Source organism: Trematomus bernacchii, unplaced genomic scaffold (genome assembly GCF_902827165.1).
Source record: "Trematomus bernacchii unplaced genomic scaffold, fTreBer1.1, whole genome shotgun sequence".
NCBI classification, from domain to species: Eukaryota; Metazoa; Chordata; class Actinopteri; order Perciformes; family Nototheniidae; genus Trematomus; species Trematomus bernacchii.
In genome coordinates, this window is record NW_022987616.1 from 6024558 (window position 1) to 6048056 (window position 23499).

Consider the following 23499-nt stretch of genomic DNA (forward strand, 5'->3'; position numbering starts at 1 on the left):
AATTGTACAAACAGTTCAAGAACAAGACAAGCATCTGGTCATACTGTAAACACGGGCAGCTCATGATAAGCAGGTATCCTCCAGATTTAGGTTCTTACTGCCCCCTAGCGGTGAGTGTGTGAAACTGAAAGTATAAATGACACCGCAGAGAGACATGCAGTGTAATGTAATGTAGTGTAAATGCTGAAACTACAGATACAAATTCAATGTATTTCATTTACGACTCACAGAAAGACCTGTATAAATAAGTGGTGGGTTTCCCATTATATGAGGGGTCCTATCATTTCTTGTGATTTCCTAGAACGTAATTTATACTTCGATTTGTTATTAATACTTACACACTCTTTTGGTCAATGTTCATAAAGTAGCCTGAAGAGAATAGTCACACACACATACAGAGAAAAATCTAAATTTCTACTGATAAATTATTAATAAAACAATGTTTAGTTTTAACTGAGCAGTCACTTCAGTTGCACTTTTTACCACCGTTTCTTCTCCAGGACAATTATGAACATGTAAATGTCAATAATGTATAAATGCATCGTCTCTTTTTTTGGTAAAATCTAATTGAAATAACAAAAATGGGAACAAATATAACTGCTGGGGTGTGATTTGTGTGAGCAGTCAATCAAGCAGTTTTGTAGAAAGCTTGAACTTTTAATGAACACACTCAAGATTCATTTACATATAATTCATAAACATGTATCTTTATTGACTTATATAATCTCTTAACCAAACACTTGCGGGTAATAAAACACACACACACATACACACACACACACACACACACACTCCTTATGCAGACACGTGTACTGCCACCATCTTGGTGTTTTCGTTGATTTCTCTCTGCTCGTCCGGTAACGGGTCGTACTGTCGGCGGTAAAGCAGCCGCGTCACCAGCGTGATGATGAACATCTCCAGGACCAAAAGCTGCTGACTCATCACTGAGGAGAGACATGAGTCAGCACTTTGTCACACACTTGTCTCAAAACATAATTGGTTCCTTGAAATAAGGTCTGTGATTAACACAAGGTGAAGAGTTTCTGTTTTACAACAGAAAATACGTCAGTAAATTCACCAATTTTACATTTTTAAGCGTTTAAGTGTCAGGCCTTTTCATTCGAGTCTTTCTTCAATATTATGTCTTGTTTTACATAACTCTGTCTATCTGTGTCTGTAGATTTCTCCTAAATTCACCAAAAGTCAGCATTACATAACGCCTCAAAAGAATATTTAAACATAACATTTAATAAAACTGATTTATAGAGCATTTTATCACTAAAATATGTCAAAATTGATTTGCCAAAATTCCTATTTCACACATCTGGTCTTAAAACCTTCACCCTATTCGCCTGTAGTGTCTCCCCCCAAAACAACTGATTGCGCACGAGTGACTAAATGAAACTACAGATGTTTTCAGATATATTTAATAACATTTGAATGCTTTATTGATTTGAATGCATGCGTTTCTCCGTGTTGACTCACTGTATCCTCTGGATATGGAGGAGAAGGGCGGAGTGCAGGCGATGGTGCCGTTCAACGCCAAGATGTTGATGATGGCTGACTGCAGCTGGCTCAAGATCAGCACCAGCTACACACACACACACACACACACACACACACACACACACACACACACACACACACACACACACACACACACACACACACACACACACACACACACACACACACACACACACACACACACACACACACACACACACACACACACACACACACACACACACACACACACACACACACACACACACACACACACACACACACACACACACACACACACACACACACACACACACACACACACACACACACACACACACACACACACACACACACACACACACACACACACACACACACACACACACACACACACACACAGTTAAACCCGACAAACACTGGAAAACCCAGTAAAAACCTTATGACAGTCTTATATCCTGACATGTTATTAGAAATGTTTACATACATATATATGAGCGGTGAGGTGTGTGTGAACAGCTGTGTGTGTGAACATTAATTTGCTATGCTACACAAATATGGCACTATTAGGAAAGTGTGTGTGCAGCTCAGGTGTGTGTGTGTGCAGCTCAGGTGTGTTTAAAGAGTCTCACCTGGTACATGGCGTACTTGGGGATGATCTTGAGGGTCCGCAGGGTGACCCTCAGGTGTATAAACGTGATGGCGACCGGCCACAGGGCGATGATCGTCAGGATGCCCACGAACGGGTTGATCCATATCGCTGTTCCTGTGATGGTCAACTGGAACATGAAATAATAAAATAATGAGACATCATTTGTCAATTTGAGTCATTATGCCTTTACATTTGTGTTAAAATAACAATATTAACATTGCTATTGCTCTAAAAAGAGTCTTAAATGGACTGCTCCAGCCCATGTTTTACTTTCTTCTTCTCATCAGAATTATTTATTTTTCCTCGGGGGGAAATTGGGGTTCGTGAAAGTTGTTCATTTTCTATTTTTAATTACATGTTCATCTTTTACTCTCTCCTAGGAAACACTTATCTATTGAAGAAGCGTTCTGGAGTCACTCATTAATGAAGTCACTGTGACTCTTGAGTTACACATTACTTTAGGCTGTGTTATTGCAACTCAAAAGTCACAGTGACTTCATTAATGAGTGACTCCAGAACGCTTCTTCAATATATAGATAGATAGATAGATCGTACTTTATTGATCCCAAATTGGGAAATTGTTCTTGTTACAGCAGCATAAAAGGCATTTTAGAATAAAACAAAATATACAAGAATAGAAATAAAATAAAATAAAATAGAAAATAGAAAATATACATGTCGAAATAGAAAATATACATGCAGATATTATATATATATATATACAAATATATATATATTCAAAATATATGGAATTATGGAGTATTAAATATGAAACAGATTATGTACGAGTAAAATGTACAAGGTGGTTTTATTTCTAGAGAAACTATGGAGCAGAGAGTTCTCTTCCAGCCAGAGGTGATTTATTGTACAGTGTTATTGCAGTGGGCAGGAATGTTTTCCAGTATCTGTCCTTGAGGCAGGGGAGCTGCAGCAGTCTGTTGGAGAAGGAGCTCCGTTGACTGGTGCTCACCACTAATTCATAAAGAGAGTTTATGTGATGAGTAAATACTTAATGGATCATCAATTAATGAGTGTTATTGCTTTTAGGCGGCAGACAGAGCGTAGCAGGAAGAGAATAGTGCACGATAATCAAAAAGCATCATCAATGAATGTCTGCATGGCAACAGAGACAATGTTTGTCAGGATATTTACTCTGGATAACATGAGTCTCAGATGATCTTTTCCATGCAAGGAAGTCATTAATATATATCTGTTGTAATTTATTGTCTTTTATTGTGATTGTAGTAATGTGTTTTTATTACATGTACAGCACTTTGGCTCGACCAAAAATCGCTTTTAAATGTGCTTTATAAATAAAACTTGATTTGATTTTGATTAAAGGTTCATGAAGCATTAACCAATCACACAAGCTCATAATGTCTCGAGTAGTGAGGAACATGAATTACCAACACATGAATCCATTAAATCATCATGAGTCAAATGCAGAATTAGTTACAATTTGATTAAGCATGTTAATTAATTAGCCATAAAAAAAGTGTTAGACAGACAGAGAGGAGAATTATCATTGCTTAACCTGTTAAGCCCCAAAGACCCCGTCGGCGGGTCCTTTTTTTTTCCACAAATTAAATTAAAAAATGAATTGGATGGAATGAATACCTATAGTGATACTTCAATGTAATACACCATTTTTATAGTCTGGTACCTGAAAAAGGTCAAATGGCACTGATGGAACCAGATCTACCCAAATGTGCCGAAAGCTTATTCTGCCTGGAACTGTTTTTTGCTAAACCTCTCTAAAAAGGTCAAATTTCACTTGTTTTGCCTCAATCTTGATACAGGGTACTTATTATATGTTATAGTTTGGATTCCTAAAGCTTTTAGTCTACCATCCCATCATTCAAGGGTGGTTTTCACTATAAGTAATGTTTTTTCTTTAGGCGGAGGTAAGAATTTACCTTTTTTTGCTATGTTCCATCTGAATTTACTCTGACTGAGAAAAATCTATATTGATTTTGACACTTCTACATCCAACTCACAGATGTAACCTTGCTTTGATAAAAGAAATTATTCATATAACCCTTTTAGAAGTTAAGTTGTAGTCATTTGTTTTGGGCATGTCATTTTCGAGCCTGCAACCTGAAAAACAGGCTCGGGGCTTAACAGGTTAAGACGAGTGAATCATCGAAGGGCTGATAACGATGTTTAATATCCATATTGATAATGTATTTATTGAATTATTTTGCACAAGATATAAAAATGTTTTTGCTCATTTAGTGTTAAATACTTATACACCACTTTATATATTGAAATATACACAGTTTTGCAAATGTATTGTTACCTATTTAAGTACAATGTGCATATTTGTACTTGTTATCGAAGTATAAATATATTTATATAAAAAAATGTCTTCTTAATGCACGTTTTTTACTTCTTACATTTACTTAAATATTGAATTGTAAAATGGAATCAAACTGATTTCACTCCGGGAAGAACAAAGCAATCTGATTTTGGTAATAAGTGCTGCAGGGCAATTCCTAGAAAATGACATGCAAACAACAGTTGGGAATCTGGCTTGCACAGCACAGAGTTTTTCCGTGGTATAAACTCACGTCGGACAGGTCGAAGGTGCCGTTGGTCCACAGCACAATGGAGAGGATGGTGAAGACAATCTTCAGGACGGCAAACTGGAAGGAGCCCAGTTTGAGCAGGAAGAGCGTGCGCCTGGAGGACGAACAGAGGAAACGTTTCAGAGACGCTGCTGATGACAGATAATGCTTTTAATCCCCAAACGTATAACAAAAACCTCCTGAAAAGTCTAATGTGAAACCCAGCAATGCCCTGATCCATCCTGAATTATTACCACAGGATGTTAGGAACAATTCCGGCCACATCTATTGTCTACAGTCTGCATGGGCAACAACAACAACGTTAAAAGTCCCTCTTGGTGCATCATACCGCTGCTGGGAAACTGGGCGCTGCATTCAAGAAAAAAGGAGAGTTTACAAGAAACAACTTTGTGTTATTTTCACTGTTCAGCAGTGCATAACGGTAAATAGGAACATGTGTTTGGCGTATGCATTATGATAATTATCCATATTACATGTTAGACGCTTTTATCCAAAGCGACTTACATACTCAATACTGTGGACAATCACCACAGGAGCAATTTGGGGTGAAGTGTCTCAGGGACACAACGACATGCTGACTGCAGTGGGGTTTGAACCTGTGCCCCCCTGATCCAAACACAAACGCACAATCCACTGCGCCACACGCCTCCTAATATTGAATATAAGTCGTGTCCATTAAGGTACGATAAGTAGATACCAACAAAATAATCCAGGGTCCTGTCCCTATCATAAGATAAATTAATCACTTACAAAAAATTACTAAGGTCATTTACACATATCGTACAATAAGTGGTAAAGTACAAAAGAGGTCATTCCTACAATAAGTTGATTTTTTTGTTAGAATTGCACATATTTAAACCTCATTTTCCTGCTATAGACTTCAAAAAACTATTCACGACAACACACACTGTTACTGTTACACTGGACCCGGTCTTTAAAGAGTTGAACGACCAGGAGTTTGTCAACCTGCCTTCACATCTCTGAGCTTAGGCAATCTCCAAACAGACCAAAACCACATCAAAGTGCACGACTGTGACCCCTAAAAACAACATGTCATGTCAATCAGTAACGTGGTATAGCTCAGATTTAAAGATAATTACTATGTGTATTATTTTCGAAAATATGGCTAAAGTGGCTCTACGGCTAATGCTAACTTTTCTGTTGTAATTCAGGCAAATGACAACTACAACTTTTCCAATAAACCTGGCACGAGTTACTTCAAACACCCGTTTCAAACTGATAAAAAGACAGAAAGTTGCTTGTGTTATCATAACGTTTACTAAGGAAACTCGAGGAGATACATGCAATGTGAGTCAATTGCATTCATGGGAAACACAGCAGGTTGAAACAATTGAATTGAAAAAATGTAATCGTTATCAACTTGTAGCTTAATTTGAGCAACTGCACTGCTAAGATAAGCTAATCGCTTGCTGGCAGTTCACTGAATGGACACACATGAGAATGATTTCAAGCTCCTCATGTGACTCCTGGCTAGGAATAAGGAATTTCCCCTAACTATATTAGAAGACTACAATAATATACTCCCTAAGGAAAGCTAGGGTTTATCATTCTGCTTGATCTTGAAACCAATTAGACCAGTAGCTAGAAGATAAATCTCATGTTTACAGTACTGACTGACTCCATACCAAAACACCTGAGACACAGAGCAGTATGAAAAGCAGAACATTATAAAAAGATAATTACAAAGAAATAAATATAAGTCGAGCGGTTGTCCTGTTGGCTAACCACTAACATAGGTCTCCTTAAACAAAAATGATGAGACTCTTTTCAATAAAAATGCGTATCGGGCAAAGGTCAATTATAACATTGTAATGATGTGTTTCAATGTCAACTTGTACAATTTTGTTTTTGGTAAGAAACTGGATTAATTGCAGTTGTTGGAAGTTTTTACAGGTATTTTAAAAAGGTGTTAAGACAGGGAATATGAAAGTGTACTATTGATGCCAGTATATCTCAGTTTACCGTGTGATTTACAGTACTGACTGACTCAACACGTGATAACAAAACATCTCCTAAAAGACAACAGGAGCAGATTTCTAAATCCCCAGCATGCATTGGGAACTCTCCAACAACTTGCTGCTGTTTAAACCAACATGTGCTCCTCAGCTCACACCCGGGGGCTTGTAAGAGACACAGAGTTGTATGAAAAGCAGAACATTGATGCCAGTATATCTCAGTTTACCGTGTGATTTCCACGTGAGGCAGGCAGAGGCAGCAGCAGCAGCACGGCCCGGTGCTGATCTTCAGTTTATATCTGCCCGCTCGCTTCAGGAAGGCCTCGTCCCCCCCCACCTCCTCCACCATGAGGATCAGGAACTTGAACACCACCACCGCAAAGTAGCTATGGTGAGGAAGGGGATGAGAAATGAGAAGACGTGAAGGAACATTCACTACAACTGCACAGAGATGGCAAAAGTACACACATCCTTTACTCAAGTAGAAGTACAGATACTTGTGTTTAAAGATACTCTGGTGAAAGTAGAAGTACTGACTAAACTTCTTTACTCAAGTAAAAGTAAAGAGGCTTTGAAATGTACTTCAGTAAAAAGTACCCATAACTAGCAGCTGTTTTAAAGAGTACCTGACCTCCCTTTATATTAATAGAACAATAATGTCATTGTTAGCTAATGAATGTTTCCATGCTGAACAACGGCAACATGACAACGTTTTCATTGGTCCCTCTTCTTTAGAGAAGACCAGGAAATGATGGATACACGGATCGTGTTCAAATCAATAGGCACGCAATGACTCTAAAGAATAATGATCACGCCACCAAACACACATTCAAACTAAAGGAACCAGCCTGTTTGGGAAATGTGAGAAGTAGAAAGTACAGGTATTTGGGTTCAACATGTAAGAAGTAGAAAGTACAGGTATTTGTGTTCAACATGTAAGAAGTAGAAAGTACAGGTATTTGTGTTCAACATGTAAGAAGTAGAAAGTACAGGTGTTTGTGTTCAAAATGTAAGAAGTAGAAAGTACAGGTATTTGTGTTCAACATGTAAGAAGTAGAAAGTACAGGTATTTGTGTTCAACATGTAAGAAGTAGAAAGTACAGGTATTTGTGTTCAAAATGTAAGAAGTAGAAAGTACAGGTATTTGTGTTCAAAATGTAAGAAGTCAAAGTAAAAAGTCGTCAGAAAAATAAGTAGTGGAGTAAAGTACTGATACCAGAAAAATGTACTTAAGTACAGTAACGAAGTATTCTCTTGCCTGTTTACAGACCTTGTAGAAGGGATACAAAGACGGTACACCACAGGAGCGACATGCATTCGGAAAAAGAGGAGTTATTTGTTATCTAAAGGGTGTAACCATAGGATTTGCATCATCCCGTGTTTTACATTAATCGTAGTATGCAACCCTACGGCGAAGAAACAGAATTTGGGTTTTCAGAATTGTACTATGTATATGTACTATTTTCTGTTCTCGTGAAAAAATTAAAGTGTGTTTGAACAAAGTTTTGCAACTCTTATAACAGTGACATTGAGGGTAGACCATGGGAGCATCATGACTTCATTTGGAAAAGGAGAACAGTTACGTTTAAGACATAAGGCATCAGGGTTTAATCATGCATATTGGTTCTTGTTAGCGATGTAAACAGCTTAGCAGGGGTAATTCTGTGGAACACGTGTGTCTAAATGACTTGTTTACATGAGTGTAGGTAGATGAATCAGTGAGAGGGGGATACAAGAAGAAATTAGCACATGTTTTAGAGCTCAGAGAGGAGGGAAGCCGAAACGTCCCCACACGTTGCACAACAGCACCACTGTTTTCTATAAATGTCAGCGGGCTATGAGGTTCAGGTTTCCCATGTGTGGCTCTGTGGGTGAAAAGCAACACACAGCACAGTGAGATCTGGAAGCTGAGACAAAGGGAAACAGAAACCCACCATGCTGAGGTCATATCAGTGAACATGGTGGCTCTGGGGATCCACATCCCAACACACGACATGGTGCCGATCACCTGGAAAACAGAGGAGAGACTGTGAGAAATAATCAATATATTGAACTTTAAAAGGACATAATTTACTATAGCTGTGTTTTCCCACGGACCGGATGTGGGCGACACCTTGGAGTTCTGGTTTCAGGTTGTTATTTGTTTTCAGCCTCACAGTAGCATGTAGCTAATAGTATATATTGTGTATGTGAGTATAAGGAGAATGACGCGTGGAGATACTAAACACATCGTCTCAAACTCTCACTCATCGACGCTGCATTACTATTATTATTATGTGTTTAAGGACCAACAAACATCATGGCTACGTCATCAGAGGACTACAGAAGAAGACCCGTCCACGTCAGCCAATGGAAGAAGAGTAAATACGAGTGGGAACATATAAAACACGATGTTAGATAGAGAAACCTTTTTAGATATATCCTGCTTACTGAAGTAAACGGTTATTTTGTGGGTTTTTTTGTGTGTAAATGATGTGAAGTGTTCTTGCATTTTAATGTGTGAGTTTTTTATACCTCGGGACTGTGGGAAACAGTATTTAGATCTTTCTGTGTGTACAAACATATTTTGAGATTGACAATAAAGTTTGACTTTGAGAAACGTTCTCTTTTATTCATGCGACAGCTAACTGCTGAAAGTGGACTGTGGACCAGTGAATTGAATAGAGCAACCACAGCTGTGTTAAACCTACTATATACTATTGCATTAATAAATACTGTTAAACTTTTCAAGAAGCTTCCTGGTCTTCTTTGGACTAACTCTTGGTCTTCAAACAAAGAATACATGACAAGAAGATCCATTTGACCCGACAGTGCACATGTTTTCAGAGTCTCTACCTACCGGTGCCGCCCCGTTCACCCAGATCATCACACTCTTCTTGTTGTTGGGCACTTTCCTATAGATGTACACACACTCCTCCATGAAGACCAGCATGGACACGGCGGCCATGAAGGTGAGCACAGAGTAGAGGACGATGCCGAAAATGTCCAACTCTGGAAGAGAAAGAAGAGAAGTTTAAATGAATGAGCTGCTGTCAGACGTGAGCTGGGATTCTGCACAGGAAATTGAGATTGATAAGATCTGTATGAAGGTAATGGGTAATTATATTAGCCTTGAAATGTTTATTCAGGCAGGAGGAATGAATGACTGCCAGAGAATAACAAGTAGGGTAGAGAAAGAGGGACGCAAAACAAGAAGAGTACAGAGAAAATCAAATTTTATAGGTATAATATTACCATTTTCACCATCTTAGATTAGCGTGTTAGCATGGTAGCACTTTCTAAATTACTTACATTTCAAATCTAAGGATGATGCATTTACTCAGGTACTTAAAAACAAGGTACTTGGATGTTGGATTTCAGATTAATAAAATAAACTATAATCAATAAATAATGTATCATTTATTATTATTAGCTCAAATTAATATTTATATATTGAAATATAGAAAATAAGTTCCTGTATTAGCAGATATTGAAGGGATAAACGCATTATGCATCAATTATTTAAAGGTCCCATGTCATGGCCATTTCTACTGATCATAATTCCATTGTTGAGGTCTCCTAGAATACATTTATATTGTGCAATGTTCCAAACTCACATTGGTTTCTCATACAGCATCTCTGTATAGCATGTGTATTCACTCTCTGTCCTAAACGGCTTGTTGGAGCTCCTGCCCCCCCCCCTCTCCTCTCCCTGTGAGCCCAGTGACCGTCTGCGAGACAGCGAGACACAGCGATACGCAGCCCGAAACACACACACACACCCGCAGCCTGGCTGGGAGTTTGTGTGTGTGCCCAGGCTGAGTTCTGCGGTGTCTCGCTGTCTCGCCGACCCCACACCAGTGAGCCAGCTCACACTGTCTGCTCCTCGCAGCAGCGTGCCTCGCAACGTCCCGCCGAGTGTGTGTGTGTGAGGAACCGTTACGTTACGTTACGTCACTATACCCGAAATACGTCACTATACCCAAGAAGTAAACAATGGAAAAAGAGAAATCTCCAACGAGGCGTTCTGGGGCAGCATAGACAGGTCTTTTCTGTGTTAAGGCTCTGACACACCAGGCAGTCACCAGAGAACTAGCCGACACCGACAGTTCCATCGACGAGTTCTCCTGCGTCTTGGCCGTGTGTCGCACTGGAACACACCGCAAAGACTTCAGCCGAGCACGTACGAACTGCGCATGCGTGAGTGGCAATAACTCTCCTTACCAGCAGGCGGCGGTAGTGTGTATTCGTCATTCAAAATAGGCAACAACCGGAAGACAGAGAAGAAGAACAGACTGATATAAACAAACAAATAGCGTGTGCGTTCCATTTTCACTCTCGTCCATCGAAAACATGTTTTAGAATATAAAAATACATGAATGATGAAATGAGCACATAAAGTGCAGACATACTATAAAATCACAGTTAATAGACCTGCATCTGATGATCGCAGTGTTCTGGCGGGGGTGTAGTTTATTGAGTCAGCAATGTAGTAATGTATGTAATGTAATAATGGCTACTTCTTGCTAAATTTACATGTCCATGTGATGCTTTTATCCGAGGCGACTCACAATAGGTAAATGAACAGCAGTAGACACTATCTCATTTACTTAGACACTGTACTTAAGGACAATGTTGAGGTACTTGAGACTAATCCTGCAACTTTATACTGACAAATAAACCGGACTTGACCAAAAAAATCACGGAGCTCTCAGCAGAGGACAGCCGGGGACGCTCCCGCCAATATCAGAGATGTCCCTGCTATGTGTGGGAGGTAAGAGAGGACATTTAAGGGCTATGTTTGATGTCTTTAAGTATCACCTGCTGGGGTTTAGCTGCTGTCCTGTGCCTTAAATCGTTTGTTTACGTCCCTCACTTCCGTTTCGCTTCTCATTTGCTAGCTGAACAGCTGATCAGAGTGGTTTCTTGGCCCGATAGCTTGTGTCGACCGTGAAAGGCCAAATAAGGCGTGTCACGGCCGAGGGTTCGGGACACACCAAATTGACTTTGGGCGACAAGGAACGCGTTGTCGCCAGACAACCGAAGACGGCCGATATCAGCCTGGTGTGTAGGGGCCTTTAGAGTTTTACTCGCTACAGGGTGTACTTTGAGGGTTTGTGACTCTGCAGACCGTTTACATGCAGAAAAAGCTACATAACACACAAGGGGACGGGTAATAACCAGAAAAGCATGACATGGGACCTTTAAATCCTCTAATATATCATAAATTGTTCTCAGTTGTGCACATGAGAGCGTTTAAATGTTGTACTTTATTATAGTACTAATACTTTTTAATACATTTCGTATTGCATCCACCAGTGAAATTGAAACTGATGATAAACAAAGGCTGAGAAAATACTTACTTGATCAATAACAAAAAGAGCCAGATGTTGAGGGTTTGTTTCTTACAGTAAATATTTAAGTGAAACCAGAGATGAAAATCAAATATGTTGGTTGCAATAGACAAGACAAGACAAGACAAGACAAGACAAGTATGTTGAAAGAGTGAAGCCTTCTGCTTCCAGCATTTGTTTGTCTTGATTCTCATAACGCCATATGCAACACAGGCTTGTTGAGCTTTCTTCAAAACACAACATTATTTATTTATCAGCCTGGCGAACAAACAGACCCGGCAAAGTTGGAAAGAGCGCTATTTTTCAAGATTCTGCAGAAGTCGTAAAATGATCAAAGCACGCAGGTAGTATTATTCACACTGATGGGAAGTAACAAGGTGTCCTTTCCAGGAAGCAGCAGGAAAGAGAGAGTAATGAAACTGTGGGAGGAAGGGGAGAGTAAAGTGTTTCAACATGCTGACCGTAATTGTCTGTTTTTTGCCTGATATGCGTCATTTATTCTCTGGTATCCAAAGTCATCAGGAGGTAATCGGCAAACGCATAAACATTCATCTCCCTATAGCTGGCCCTCAGTTGCAGCTGTTGCTTTTTAATCCACCGCATACTTTGGTAATTGTTTCTGAACTCTGCGGTCTCATTATTCTAATTCATCTATTTAAACTACTGAGTAAAACTTCAGTGGTGCTATTTGTAAACATCTTTGTGCAATAAAGAGACTTAAGATGGTTTTGTTCACTGACTAAACTGATCCAGATGTTACTTGTGAGAAAGCGCAAACAATGCAATGCGTTCTTGGACCAATATCTATTTTAGGTAATCTGATAACAATACATCAACCTTTTTCCCCGTGAAAAACACAAAATAATTGACATTTTAAACAAGAATCTATTCTGACGTATACATTAAATATAAGTTTGTTGGGCGACCATATTCCTAAATTACCCATAGCATTTTAGTTTCTTATCTACTGGCTGATATACATGTCATTATGTACTGTATAAGATAATATCTGCATATATCCGGTGCTTTGATTACACATAATGAGTAGTCCGACTGTACAAATGAGTGGTAGATGTTCACTCTTAGTCATGAAGTACAGCATCAAAAAGAAAAAGGCAACATCAAAATAACTAAATAATGCACACAACACAAAGTCAATTTATGAAGCTAGGAAACAATAATGTAAGAGTGCAATTTGATTTAAATGTATTTAAACGTTACTGTGGAGGAATCACCATTCTCAAAAAGCATGTATTAATCTCCCTTTTATTGTAAATTCATGCAAAACACATTCATTAAAGGGCCCATGTCATGGCCATTTCCACTGATCATAATTCCATTGTTGAGGTCTACTAGAATAGATTTATATTGTGCAATTTTCCAAACTCACATTGGTTTCTCATACAGCATCTCTGTAAACTACGTGTATTCACTGAATTTCACTCTCTGCCTTTAACGGCTCGTTGTAGCTCCAATAGCTCCAGCCCCCACCCTCCCTGTGAGCACAGTGTGCTCTGATTGGTCGGGACGTTGTGAATCACGCTGAGCTCCGTGGAGGTGTTGTTTCCTTGTTTAGGATACATAGCGAAACACAGCCAAACTCATCCTGAGCACACACAAAGTCACAGCCGAAGTAAAAACAATAAGTGTGGCTTGATATTGAGTAAGAAAAAGGTTGATAAACGCTGTGAGAATGGGTCTGCAGAGAGAATGGGTCTGCAGAGAGAATGGGTCTGCAGAGAGAATTTCGCCGCGATCCCAACTGTCTGTTATCAGCCTGCAGCCAGGGAGGAGAAATCAGCTGAGCTGCCTGCTCCCTGCACACAGATGTGTGTGTGAGGAAGTCTGTGGATTGGTCAATTTGGACCAATCAGCGGGGGCTTAACGTAACGGCTCCGCGGACGTAACGTAACGGCTCTTCGGGATTGGTCCATTTCGTTCTGGGTACGGCTTGACATCATGCCGTACCCGGAACAAAATGGAAGAATCAAATGGACAATGACGTATCTCCAACGAGGCGTTTTGGGGAGGTATTTTCTGTGTTAGAGTTTTACTCGCTACAGGGTGTACTTTGAGGGTTTGTGACTCTGCACACCGTTTACATGCAGAAAAACCTTCATAACACACAAGGGGACGGGTAATAACCGGAAAAGCATGACATGGGCCCTTTAAGTGATTTATTACATTTACGTCATTAATAATGAGCTCTATTTCAGTGGATTTTCTCCCTACAGGATGTTAAAACCTCAGGGTTTTCTGAGCAGTGAGTGTAACGGATAAGTCAGAAAGCCTATAAAACATGAATTCACAAAAGCACCGCCACCCGGGTTGAATGGATTAGCGGATTATCTGATAAATTGTTGAAGTTGTAAACACATAAAACTGAGCTCTGTCTGAACACGTTGCGTTAATGTGTTGTTCACTGCAGAGGTGGGATGGGAATAAGTATATTTACTCAAGAAAGTAGGCTTACTATGTCAAATGTTGAGGTACTTGTACTTTAGTATTTCCATTTTATGCTGCATAAAGTTTAAACAAGTGTTTTTTTTAATTGCCATTGCCGATATTTAGAGAGCATGGCAGCCATTGGACGATACAAAACCTCTAGATACGGTTGATTTTCTTGCATTGGATAAAATACAACACTTAATACAAAAATAATTGCTGAACTTAAATGAACATTTGTTTAATTCTGTTAATCTTGGGATTGTCTTGTGTCTTGTTGGCTTTAGTAGATGTTGACTCTGTCTGCAGGGCACCTTTTTAAATTAAAGGTGGAGAAACCGGCTCGAGATCGCTAGAATTTGAAAATACACAACCGGAGAAAATCTGCCACTTCCTTATAGAGCCCCTCCTCCAACACACACGAACGTGCACATGACCAATGAGGGCACGAGATAAGTTTGTGCACAGATGGAAGGCTGACAGGCAGGTAGGCCATCCAGTTATTTTAGCCGGGCCGGCTAAAATGATTGGTCGTGCTTTTTACAGTACTACGGCTTCCACAGATGAAATTTTTTTATGGATTTTTTGTCAAAGCACTTAAGATATTCATTGCTATCGGGATGTTAAGAGCATTCCATGGAATATAACAAAAAGTGTATCTCGAGCCGGTTTCTCAAACTTACCTACCCCACCTTTAAGGAAAAAGTATCAAGAAAAAGTTTGCACAGGCAATCGAAAAACTAATCTTTAAAAAAAGTAACTTTTAGATTACAAATTACAAACTTTAACGGCGGCAACTAGCAAGATTTAGATGCATCTCCTTGTTTCTGAGAGACAGTGGCGTCGCCTGGCCTGGGCATCCGGGGCTTTAGCCCCGAATGTTTTTTCTGTAGCCCCGGACAATTCTCCCTCAATAATATAATACATTAACCGTGCTTTACGTGAACCTCATCATGACACGAGAGGACGGCAGCACTGTAATTTCCCGTATTCAGTGAATGCAACAGCGGCATGACACCAGACCAATCAGAGAGTTGCATGGAAATAAACGTGTGCTTGTGTCATTCAAGCTCGGCTCTGTGTGTGTGGCAATAGCGCATTTAGTGTGATGGAGAGAGAGAGAGAGGGAGAGAGAGAGAGAGAGAGAGAGAGAGAGAGAGAGAGAGAGATGAGAGAGAGAGAGAGAGAGAGAGAGAGAGAGAGAGAGAGAGAGAGAGAGAGAGAGAGAGAGGAGAGATAGAGAGAGAGAGAGAGAGAGAGAGAGAGAGAGAGAGAGACCGTGCCAGCAGGGACCGTGTTGTTAGCATCTGGTTAGCTAGCTGCACTAACGGACATAAGGAGCTGTTTGTTCCACAAGAAGCTGGAGGAGAGTCCTCTCCTCTCAGACTGAGAGACTCAGGTGAGCTAAAGGACTCTCTGAGTGTTTATATACTTAACTTTAGTCTAAGTTATCTCAGTGGGTCTCAAACGGTTTGGTCACAAATTATTCAAAAGATTATTTCCGCGGCACACCTTCATATGATCATTATAGTATTAAAAAAAATAAGAGAATAAAGGAAAAACAGTTATGAAATACTATATGGCAGTAAAACAAGAATAGAGTTTAAAAGGGGAGTGATTAGTAAAATATCCATAAAGAAAAAGTACATCTGTTTACAGTTCTGCTTCATATGGGTGTTGAGAGAGGTATCCATAGATCTCTTCATGTTGCTCTCAAAGTGCACCAGATTGATGCTTTTAACTTCAATATTTAAAAAAAAAATTTCCCTGGGGGAGCATCCCCCCGGACCCCCCTAGAGGAGGTGAGGTCCGTCCCCCACTCATAAAAAATACCACTTTACCCCTGCCTATATGCCGTGAGCTGATTATCGAGCCTTCATTGTAACAGTCGCGGGTGTATTGTGTGTGTGCGTGTGGGGAGTGTTGCAGTAAAAGATGCCACTGTAGTGCCGCCCACTGTGGGCTAAGCCCCGAATGTTTTCATGTCCAGGCGACGCCCCTGCTGAGAGACATTGTGTAAACTAACATTGATTTGAAATAAATATAAGTGTTTATATTGGGGGGTTGGGGCTCGACCCCCCTCAAAATACATCATTATTCAACACTTAATAAATAAGAATTGCTGAACCTAAATGAACATTTGTTTAATGCTGTTAATCATGGGATTGTCTTTGTGTTCTTCAGTGGATCTGCACGCCACAAATCTGTATTTATTTCAGATTTAAACATGTACCAAATAAAACAATTCACACAGGCAATCTAAAAACAAACCTTATAAAAAGTAAAATCAACTTATGAATAAGAAATAAAACGTTTGAGTTGACAACTAGCAGCGTTTAGATGCATCTCCTTGGTTCTGAGACATATTTTGTAAAATAACATTGATTTAAAATAAATATAAGTGTTTATATTGGGGGGTTGGGGCTCGACCTCCCTCAAAATACATTATTATTCCGGCCCTGAAAACCACCGTCCTGCAAAGTGAAATTCAGGGACTTCTAGGAATCCTTAAAGCGTGATTTAATCCCCTCCACACCACCAGTTTAACCTTTCTCTCCGCTGTTCCCACTTCAAACTCCACAGAGACTTCAGTAAATGATCAATAATACAGATGCTAATCAGAGTTTACTCACTGAGGATGATGTCGATGGCGAGAGGAGGCTTCTGCAGGCAACTCGGGTCGATGGTGGTTCCGTTGTCCATGTTGGAGTTTTTTTCTCACAAATGCACCAAAGTGATCTGTTACATCCACAGTGTGTCCTCTCCCTCTCTCCTCCTCCGGTCCTCACAAGAAACTCCTCAAAGTTTCCACGGAGGGATATCAGCCTCCCAGGCGCAGAGACACTTGCTGCCCGCCCTGGACCCGCCCCCTCCGGCTGTCATAGGCCGAGGAGCCGCTCCACTGCTCCAGCCTGGGGATCACAGGAGAGGGAGGTCATGCACAACTTTATTTGGACAAGGAAGGAAGGAAAGGAAAGGGTTAGATATGGTCTTAACCTGCCCTCATTATGTTTCGACTTTGTACAATCTTGTGAAATGTCCTTTCTGAATGCATGATTTAAAGATCCACAATGTGTACTAATAACAATACTATGTGTTGTTGAATTTTTATTTTATTTTGTTTGCACTTTTTTACTTGAACTTCTTATGTTTATATATTTTTTTCATTCAATTTTTTCAAATTATTACCTTTTTTTGTTTCATTTACATATTTATCCTTTTATTCACGTTTTTCTTTAACTTATATTATTCTTGTGTTTTTCCTGCAAGTTTTTACTTTAACTTCTCATGTTTATTGACCTATTTTAATTATATTTTCTTCCTTTTATTGCACATGTTGTCGCTCCACTGCTCCAGCCTGGGGATCACAGGAGAGGGGGGTCATGCACAACTTTTTTTGGACAAGTAAGGAAAGAAATAACAAGGTTAGATCTTGTCCTAACCTGCCTTCATTTTGTTTAGACTTTGTTCAATCTTGGGATATCAAGATCTCAGCTTTTCTGAATGCAAATACTTCTGGATTTCAAGATGTATGATAAGAGTTGGTGAGGTGGCTGTCAGCACTGCATGAATTGTTGTTATATTCGGGGCAATGTGCACATTTTTTACTCATGACAATACTATGCGTTTACACTTTTTGTTATTGCATTTTATTTTTAGTGCACATTTTGACTTTAACTTCTCATGTTTACATACTTTAAAAATTATATTTTCTTCCTTTTGTTGCACATTTTGTCTATATAAATATTTGTATTTTTTTTCCTTTTATGCACATTCTTCTTTAACTTCTTACATTTAAATACATTATATTCTAAAATGGAGCATAAGACCCAATTTCCCCTGGGATAAATAAAGTATTTTGACTCATTCTGTTACTTCACTACTGACCAAACCACACAGAAGACCCCTTCAAACACTCTGCACAAGATCCACTCTCTGCTGGCACCGAAGCCTTCATGCCCTTTTGATTCAGGTGCTCTAAATTGTGCAACTCGTTAGAGAAATTCAGCACACCTGGGCAGAGGTAATGGAGAGAGGAGAACAGCACAGGAAACATGTGGAGACGGATTACATTCCCAATAAACAAGGGATTGTTTTTACACAGAAAACCCCCATTTTCATTGATAACAGGACTCAGGCTGGAGGAGGGGAAAGTGTTAAAGCCCTAAGTGTGTGTGTGTGTGTGTGTGTGTGTGTGTGTGTGTGTGTGTGTGTGTGTGTGTGTGTGTGTGTGTGTGTGTGTGTGTGTGTGTGTGTGTGTGTGTGTGTGTGTGTGTGTGTGTGTTCCTTCAGACCGCAGCCCCTGGACAACACACATCACATGCCACCCTGGTTCCCATAGCAACACATGCAGGGGCATCGTCATGTGAGGCGTTTGCTGCAAATCTTATGGCTGCTTTTCAACAATTGTCCACCACACAGAGAGGCCTATAGAGCTCCACACGATGAATTAAGACTATTTATACTGATAATAAATAATGCCTGCTGTTACGTGCCGTAGTGTTTGTGTGTGTGTGTGTGTGTCTTTCTCTCTTTCTCTCTCTCCCTCTGATTCCCCAGGTGCAGCCTGATTGTCCCCAGGTGCAGCCTCTCCCCAGGTGCTCCAAATTCTCAATCAGGGCCTCCATATAGGACCGGAGGAAGACTGCAGTGATTCCCCATTTTTCCTCCTCTGGCTGCATGCGTACAGCCTGTGTTCTGTAGATCAATAAGAGATGTGGACATGGGACAGTTAATGTGCAAGTTAGCTGGTGAGCAGCCGTGTTCTTTTCTTGACTATTAAAAGACCTGTTCGTGACTCCAGAGAACGGTTTCCTCTCTTTTTTCTCGTGCCTGGTCAACGTTGTGTTTTGTTACTTCCCTTGGTCCCCCTAGATTTGGAGGGAACGTAACACCTGCGGATCAGATATGTTCTTTAGTTTTAAGGCCTCATGAGAACGTTCTCCCTCTGCTCTTCCCTGATTACCTCATCTGATTGTTTGTGAATTTTGGCTTTCACAGGTTTTAATGCCTTCAAGCTATTATTTCTGCTTTGCCCGTGTGATGCATTACTTTATCCTCGAGCTGCGTGTGCTGACACATTTGAGGAATGACTACAAAAGCAGGGAATACACATAAGCTAATCACACCCTAAACAGTGTTTCATTCACGCAGGGTTATTTCTCATTTCAATCAAGTCCGAGCAACCTTCTGCGTCAGAGCACTCCTTCGCTTCGGGTTCAGACTCAGTGGAGAGGATGGGTCCAGACTGTCCTGAGCTTAAGAAACTGATACAAAAAGTGCAACAATATACAGAGAAATGTTCAGCCGCAAGCAGCGTTTTTAGAAAGATAACACAGTCAAATAAATGTGTATCAGTGTCGGGACTGTGCATGTGGAACAGGTTGTTAAGTACTTTTGTAGTTCTTGTGCGTCTATTTGTGGATCTTTTGGTCAACATTTGTGTCTTTGTGCTCTTTTGAACGATTTTTGCCACTTCTCAGTATGTTTGCATGTTATTTTTTCTCTCTTTTTGCTCATTTTGTGTCCATTTCATTGCTGTTTTCTTGTAGTTTTTTGTGTCTCGTAGCAATTGTTTTGGTGTTTTTGTATATTTTCTTGTCTCAGGTTCTTTGTAGTCATTTTTGAACTATTTGTATTCTTTATTTTCACTTCCAATTGAAATTATCTGTCGCTTCGCCAATTTTTTTTATTGTACATCACATAAAGACATCGATTGTGATTAACTGAGCACACTATCGGTGATCTGGGAAACATGCAGCTGTTAGCCATTTGTTTAAAAGCAGCTTCGACGTCAGAAACAATCCCCTGATCACATCATCTGTTGAAGTATCGACGCTCTGATGTTTAATGGATGAACCATCCAAAGGTCTTTAGAGGGACCGACGCTGCGCCGGCCTTGCAGAGGTCAGCGTTGTTTGGTTTTTCACATGTCACTGTTTACTCTCCGGGTTCGAGTTATGTGGGAGCCAATGGGAACTGAGCTCCCACGGACGCAGTGAAATCATACATCTGTGGGGGTCGCCAATACATTACCAATACCAACAACCATTATTTTAATCACAAATAATGCATGTGTCAATGTAATGAGTATTATTTAAGTTAACGAGGTAAATAGGCTAAAAGAAAAACATGTTTTCCAAAAGAACTACGCATCTCTTGAATGACAATATGCCTGCGCTGCACCTCCAAGGTGCGCAATATTGCGCAATCTATGCCTGTGAGCGTGCTGCGCGAGCCGAGATGATGTGTGTGTGCGTAGTTGAACCTTTTCATATTTAAGTTTGTAGCAAGTAGAGGGCTGCTGCTGTGTGTGTGTGTTTGAGTGTGTGTGCGTGTTTTAAAGACCCCCAGAACTCAGTTTATAACTCGAACCCTGCCCTCAGAAAGCGACACCGAGGTCATTACCTTGTGGACGTACACTTTATAAACACACGGGTCAAATCTGAAAGATAAAACAATACAACAATGTGTTAATGTTTAAGGGGGGTTTTATGCATCATTCAGGCGAAGTCTACGGCTCTTCCTTGGAAAGTGTGCAGAACAGATGTGATTCATTGAGGGTTTGATCTGTTGCAATATTCCTAAACTGTGAGTTACAAACAGCTGTGCCACATGATTTTGTTCAGGAAAAATAAGTGAAGGTTGAGGGATTTGAGGAGGAGCAGCAGAGGTGAAGGGCCTGTGTGTCAGAGCTTATCAAAGAAGCAACAGAATAATGTTTATCCAAGCATTCTCTGAGCACACAAAACTCACCACAGCTCAGTCTTTGTAAAACATGCATTAAGTCATTTTATCTCAAGGGATTAAGCTTTTTTAAAAGCATGTTCTGATACGTTTACACAGTGTGAAGAAACGAAGACGACATCAAATGTATCGAGGGTTTAAAAAAACATTTATTGTTATTTCCACGTACATTTTTTGTAGAGGCATCATTCACAAAATAGGAACAGAAAAATTAATCAGACAAGAAAAATATATGTAGTCTTTTTCTTACATTATCAATATATATATACACACACGTTGTAAAATAGGTTGTAACAAAAAGTAAAACCAAAGTGTAGCAGTAAGCGATGGCCACATCTGCAAAGTGAATACAGATGCAAAGAGTTTACAGTCTGACAAACACATCAGATCCTTCTTCTGTTTTCACAGCTGTTTTATGGCTTCATTTATAAAGTCGATACAGAACAGAGTAAAGCTAAACAAACATGAGTAATAATTGAAAAACACCCTAATCGTTTTAACTCCCCGTGGTGAAACACACACGTTAGACGCCATGCTGTCGAGCATCAGTCAGGCGTTATCGTACACAGACATGTAAAAATCTCTGCAGAGAAGCAATATTACAAAAAAACACTCAATTTAGCATTACAAAACACACACACACACACACACACACACACACACACACACACACACACACACACACACACACACACACTTTAGTCTCGAGGCCAAACAGCCCAGAGAAGAGAGGCCATTTGTAAAACAGCAAGACGATTAATGGTCCGAATCAGGCGCCGGAAGCCTTTACACTTTTAACTTTAGAAAAGATTCACCTTTAGTTGAACCGTTATCTCACTTGAATTGACATCACAGTGTGATTCTGATGCTTAACCACAAGGAGCGTAACACACACAGTAACAAAGTCCAGAACCGCAAGGATTAGTAGGAACGTAATAGGCAATTTCTTCATAAAAAATTCATTTTCTTGTTATTTTTTCATGCAAAAAATGGCAGAAAACGCTCTTTTTCAGCCTATCGAATTAGCGATTTGCTGCTTTTCTAATTGAAATCATATTGAAGTTAATATCTTTGGGTTTTGGACCAACACAAGACATCACCTTGCATTTTTTAGAAACTGGGATAGACATTTTTCACTATTCTCAGAAATGTCAGCGATAAATACAAAATAATAATCAGCATATATTGATAATTAAAATACTCGTTAGTGGCAGCCTTACACATGTCCTCCGATAACCAATGTATTAAGTCATTATAAATACACTCAAAAAGGTCAAATGTGATTTTCATTTTCAGCATTAAGGTAAACAAAGTGTAGAAGGCTGTTTTTAACACTCCAATATTCAATTAAACTGTCCACCTGTGGTACATTCAGCACAATGATCACCAAGACACACACCGCACAACACCATAAGTCACTCTACACCAGGGGTGTCAAACTCAAGGCCCGGGGGCCAAATCCGGCCCGTGACCTCATTTTCTGTGGCCCCACAAGAGCTTGCAAAGAATATAATATGTTTATTATACGGTTACATGCTGATTTACAGAAGCACGTTGCCCATAAACTACATGTCCCGTAATGCATCTCAAATTAGACTTTTTTTTCTCAGAATTTGACTTTTTTTCTTCTAAATATGCCTTTTTTCTTAGAATTTGACTTTTTTTTTTTAAATGTCACTTTATTTTTAAATGTCACTTCTATTTTTTTTAAATGTCACTTCTGTTTTTTTTAAATGTCACTTCTGTTTTTGACTTTTTTTCCAGATTTTCTTTTAAAAACCATTTTGTGACATTCTCACTGAAGAGACTTGCAATTATTTGCCCCAGACTTCTGCTTTCAGACGTAGTTAATTATGAAGTTATTACCCTCTCAGATAATAATCCAATGCAGAGGCAATAATGTAATATAATACATTATTTAATATATATATTTATATATAAGTTACAACTGGCCCTTTGAGTGCAGCCATAATACTGATGTGGCCCGCGATTAAATTGAGTTTGACACCCCTGCTCTACACGATAGAAACAGCTGTAAACATCACCAGCTGTGATCAGATGGACATCAGAAATCTGCTGCTCCCTCTAATGGGCATTAAAAAGTTGCATATAAATAATAATAATAATAATAATATTCCTTAGACGCAACTCAATCCTGAACACTTGTTATTTGGTTAAACTGACAATCTTCAGCAGGTATTCACATGTGCATGAAATGTACAGATGTTTTTTAGACCCTCAGACCCACTCCA

At 39.7% G+C, this 23499-nt stretch overlaps 1 protein-coding gene across 1 annotated transcript; it reads right to left on the reverse strand.

Moving 5' to 3' along the window:
* Positions 1–644: 644 nt before the first annotated feature.
* slc51a (solute carrier family 51 subunit alpha) lies at positions 645–17362 on the reverse strand. Its single transcript, XM_034132237.1, has 8 exons — positions 17134–17362; positions 9562–9713; positions 8657–8730; positions 6950–7108; positions 4729–4840; positions 2139–2285; positions 1486–1591; positions 645–944 (listed from the first exon to the last, which is right to left on the reverse strand). The coding sequence occupies exons 1-8, from the start codon at positions 17201–17203 to the stop codon at positions 796–798; spliced, it is 969 nt and encodes a 322-aa protein (XP_033988128.1). The 5' UTR covers positions 17204–17362; the 3' UTR covers positions 645–795.
* Positions 17363–23499: the final 6137 nt, after the last annotated feature.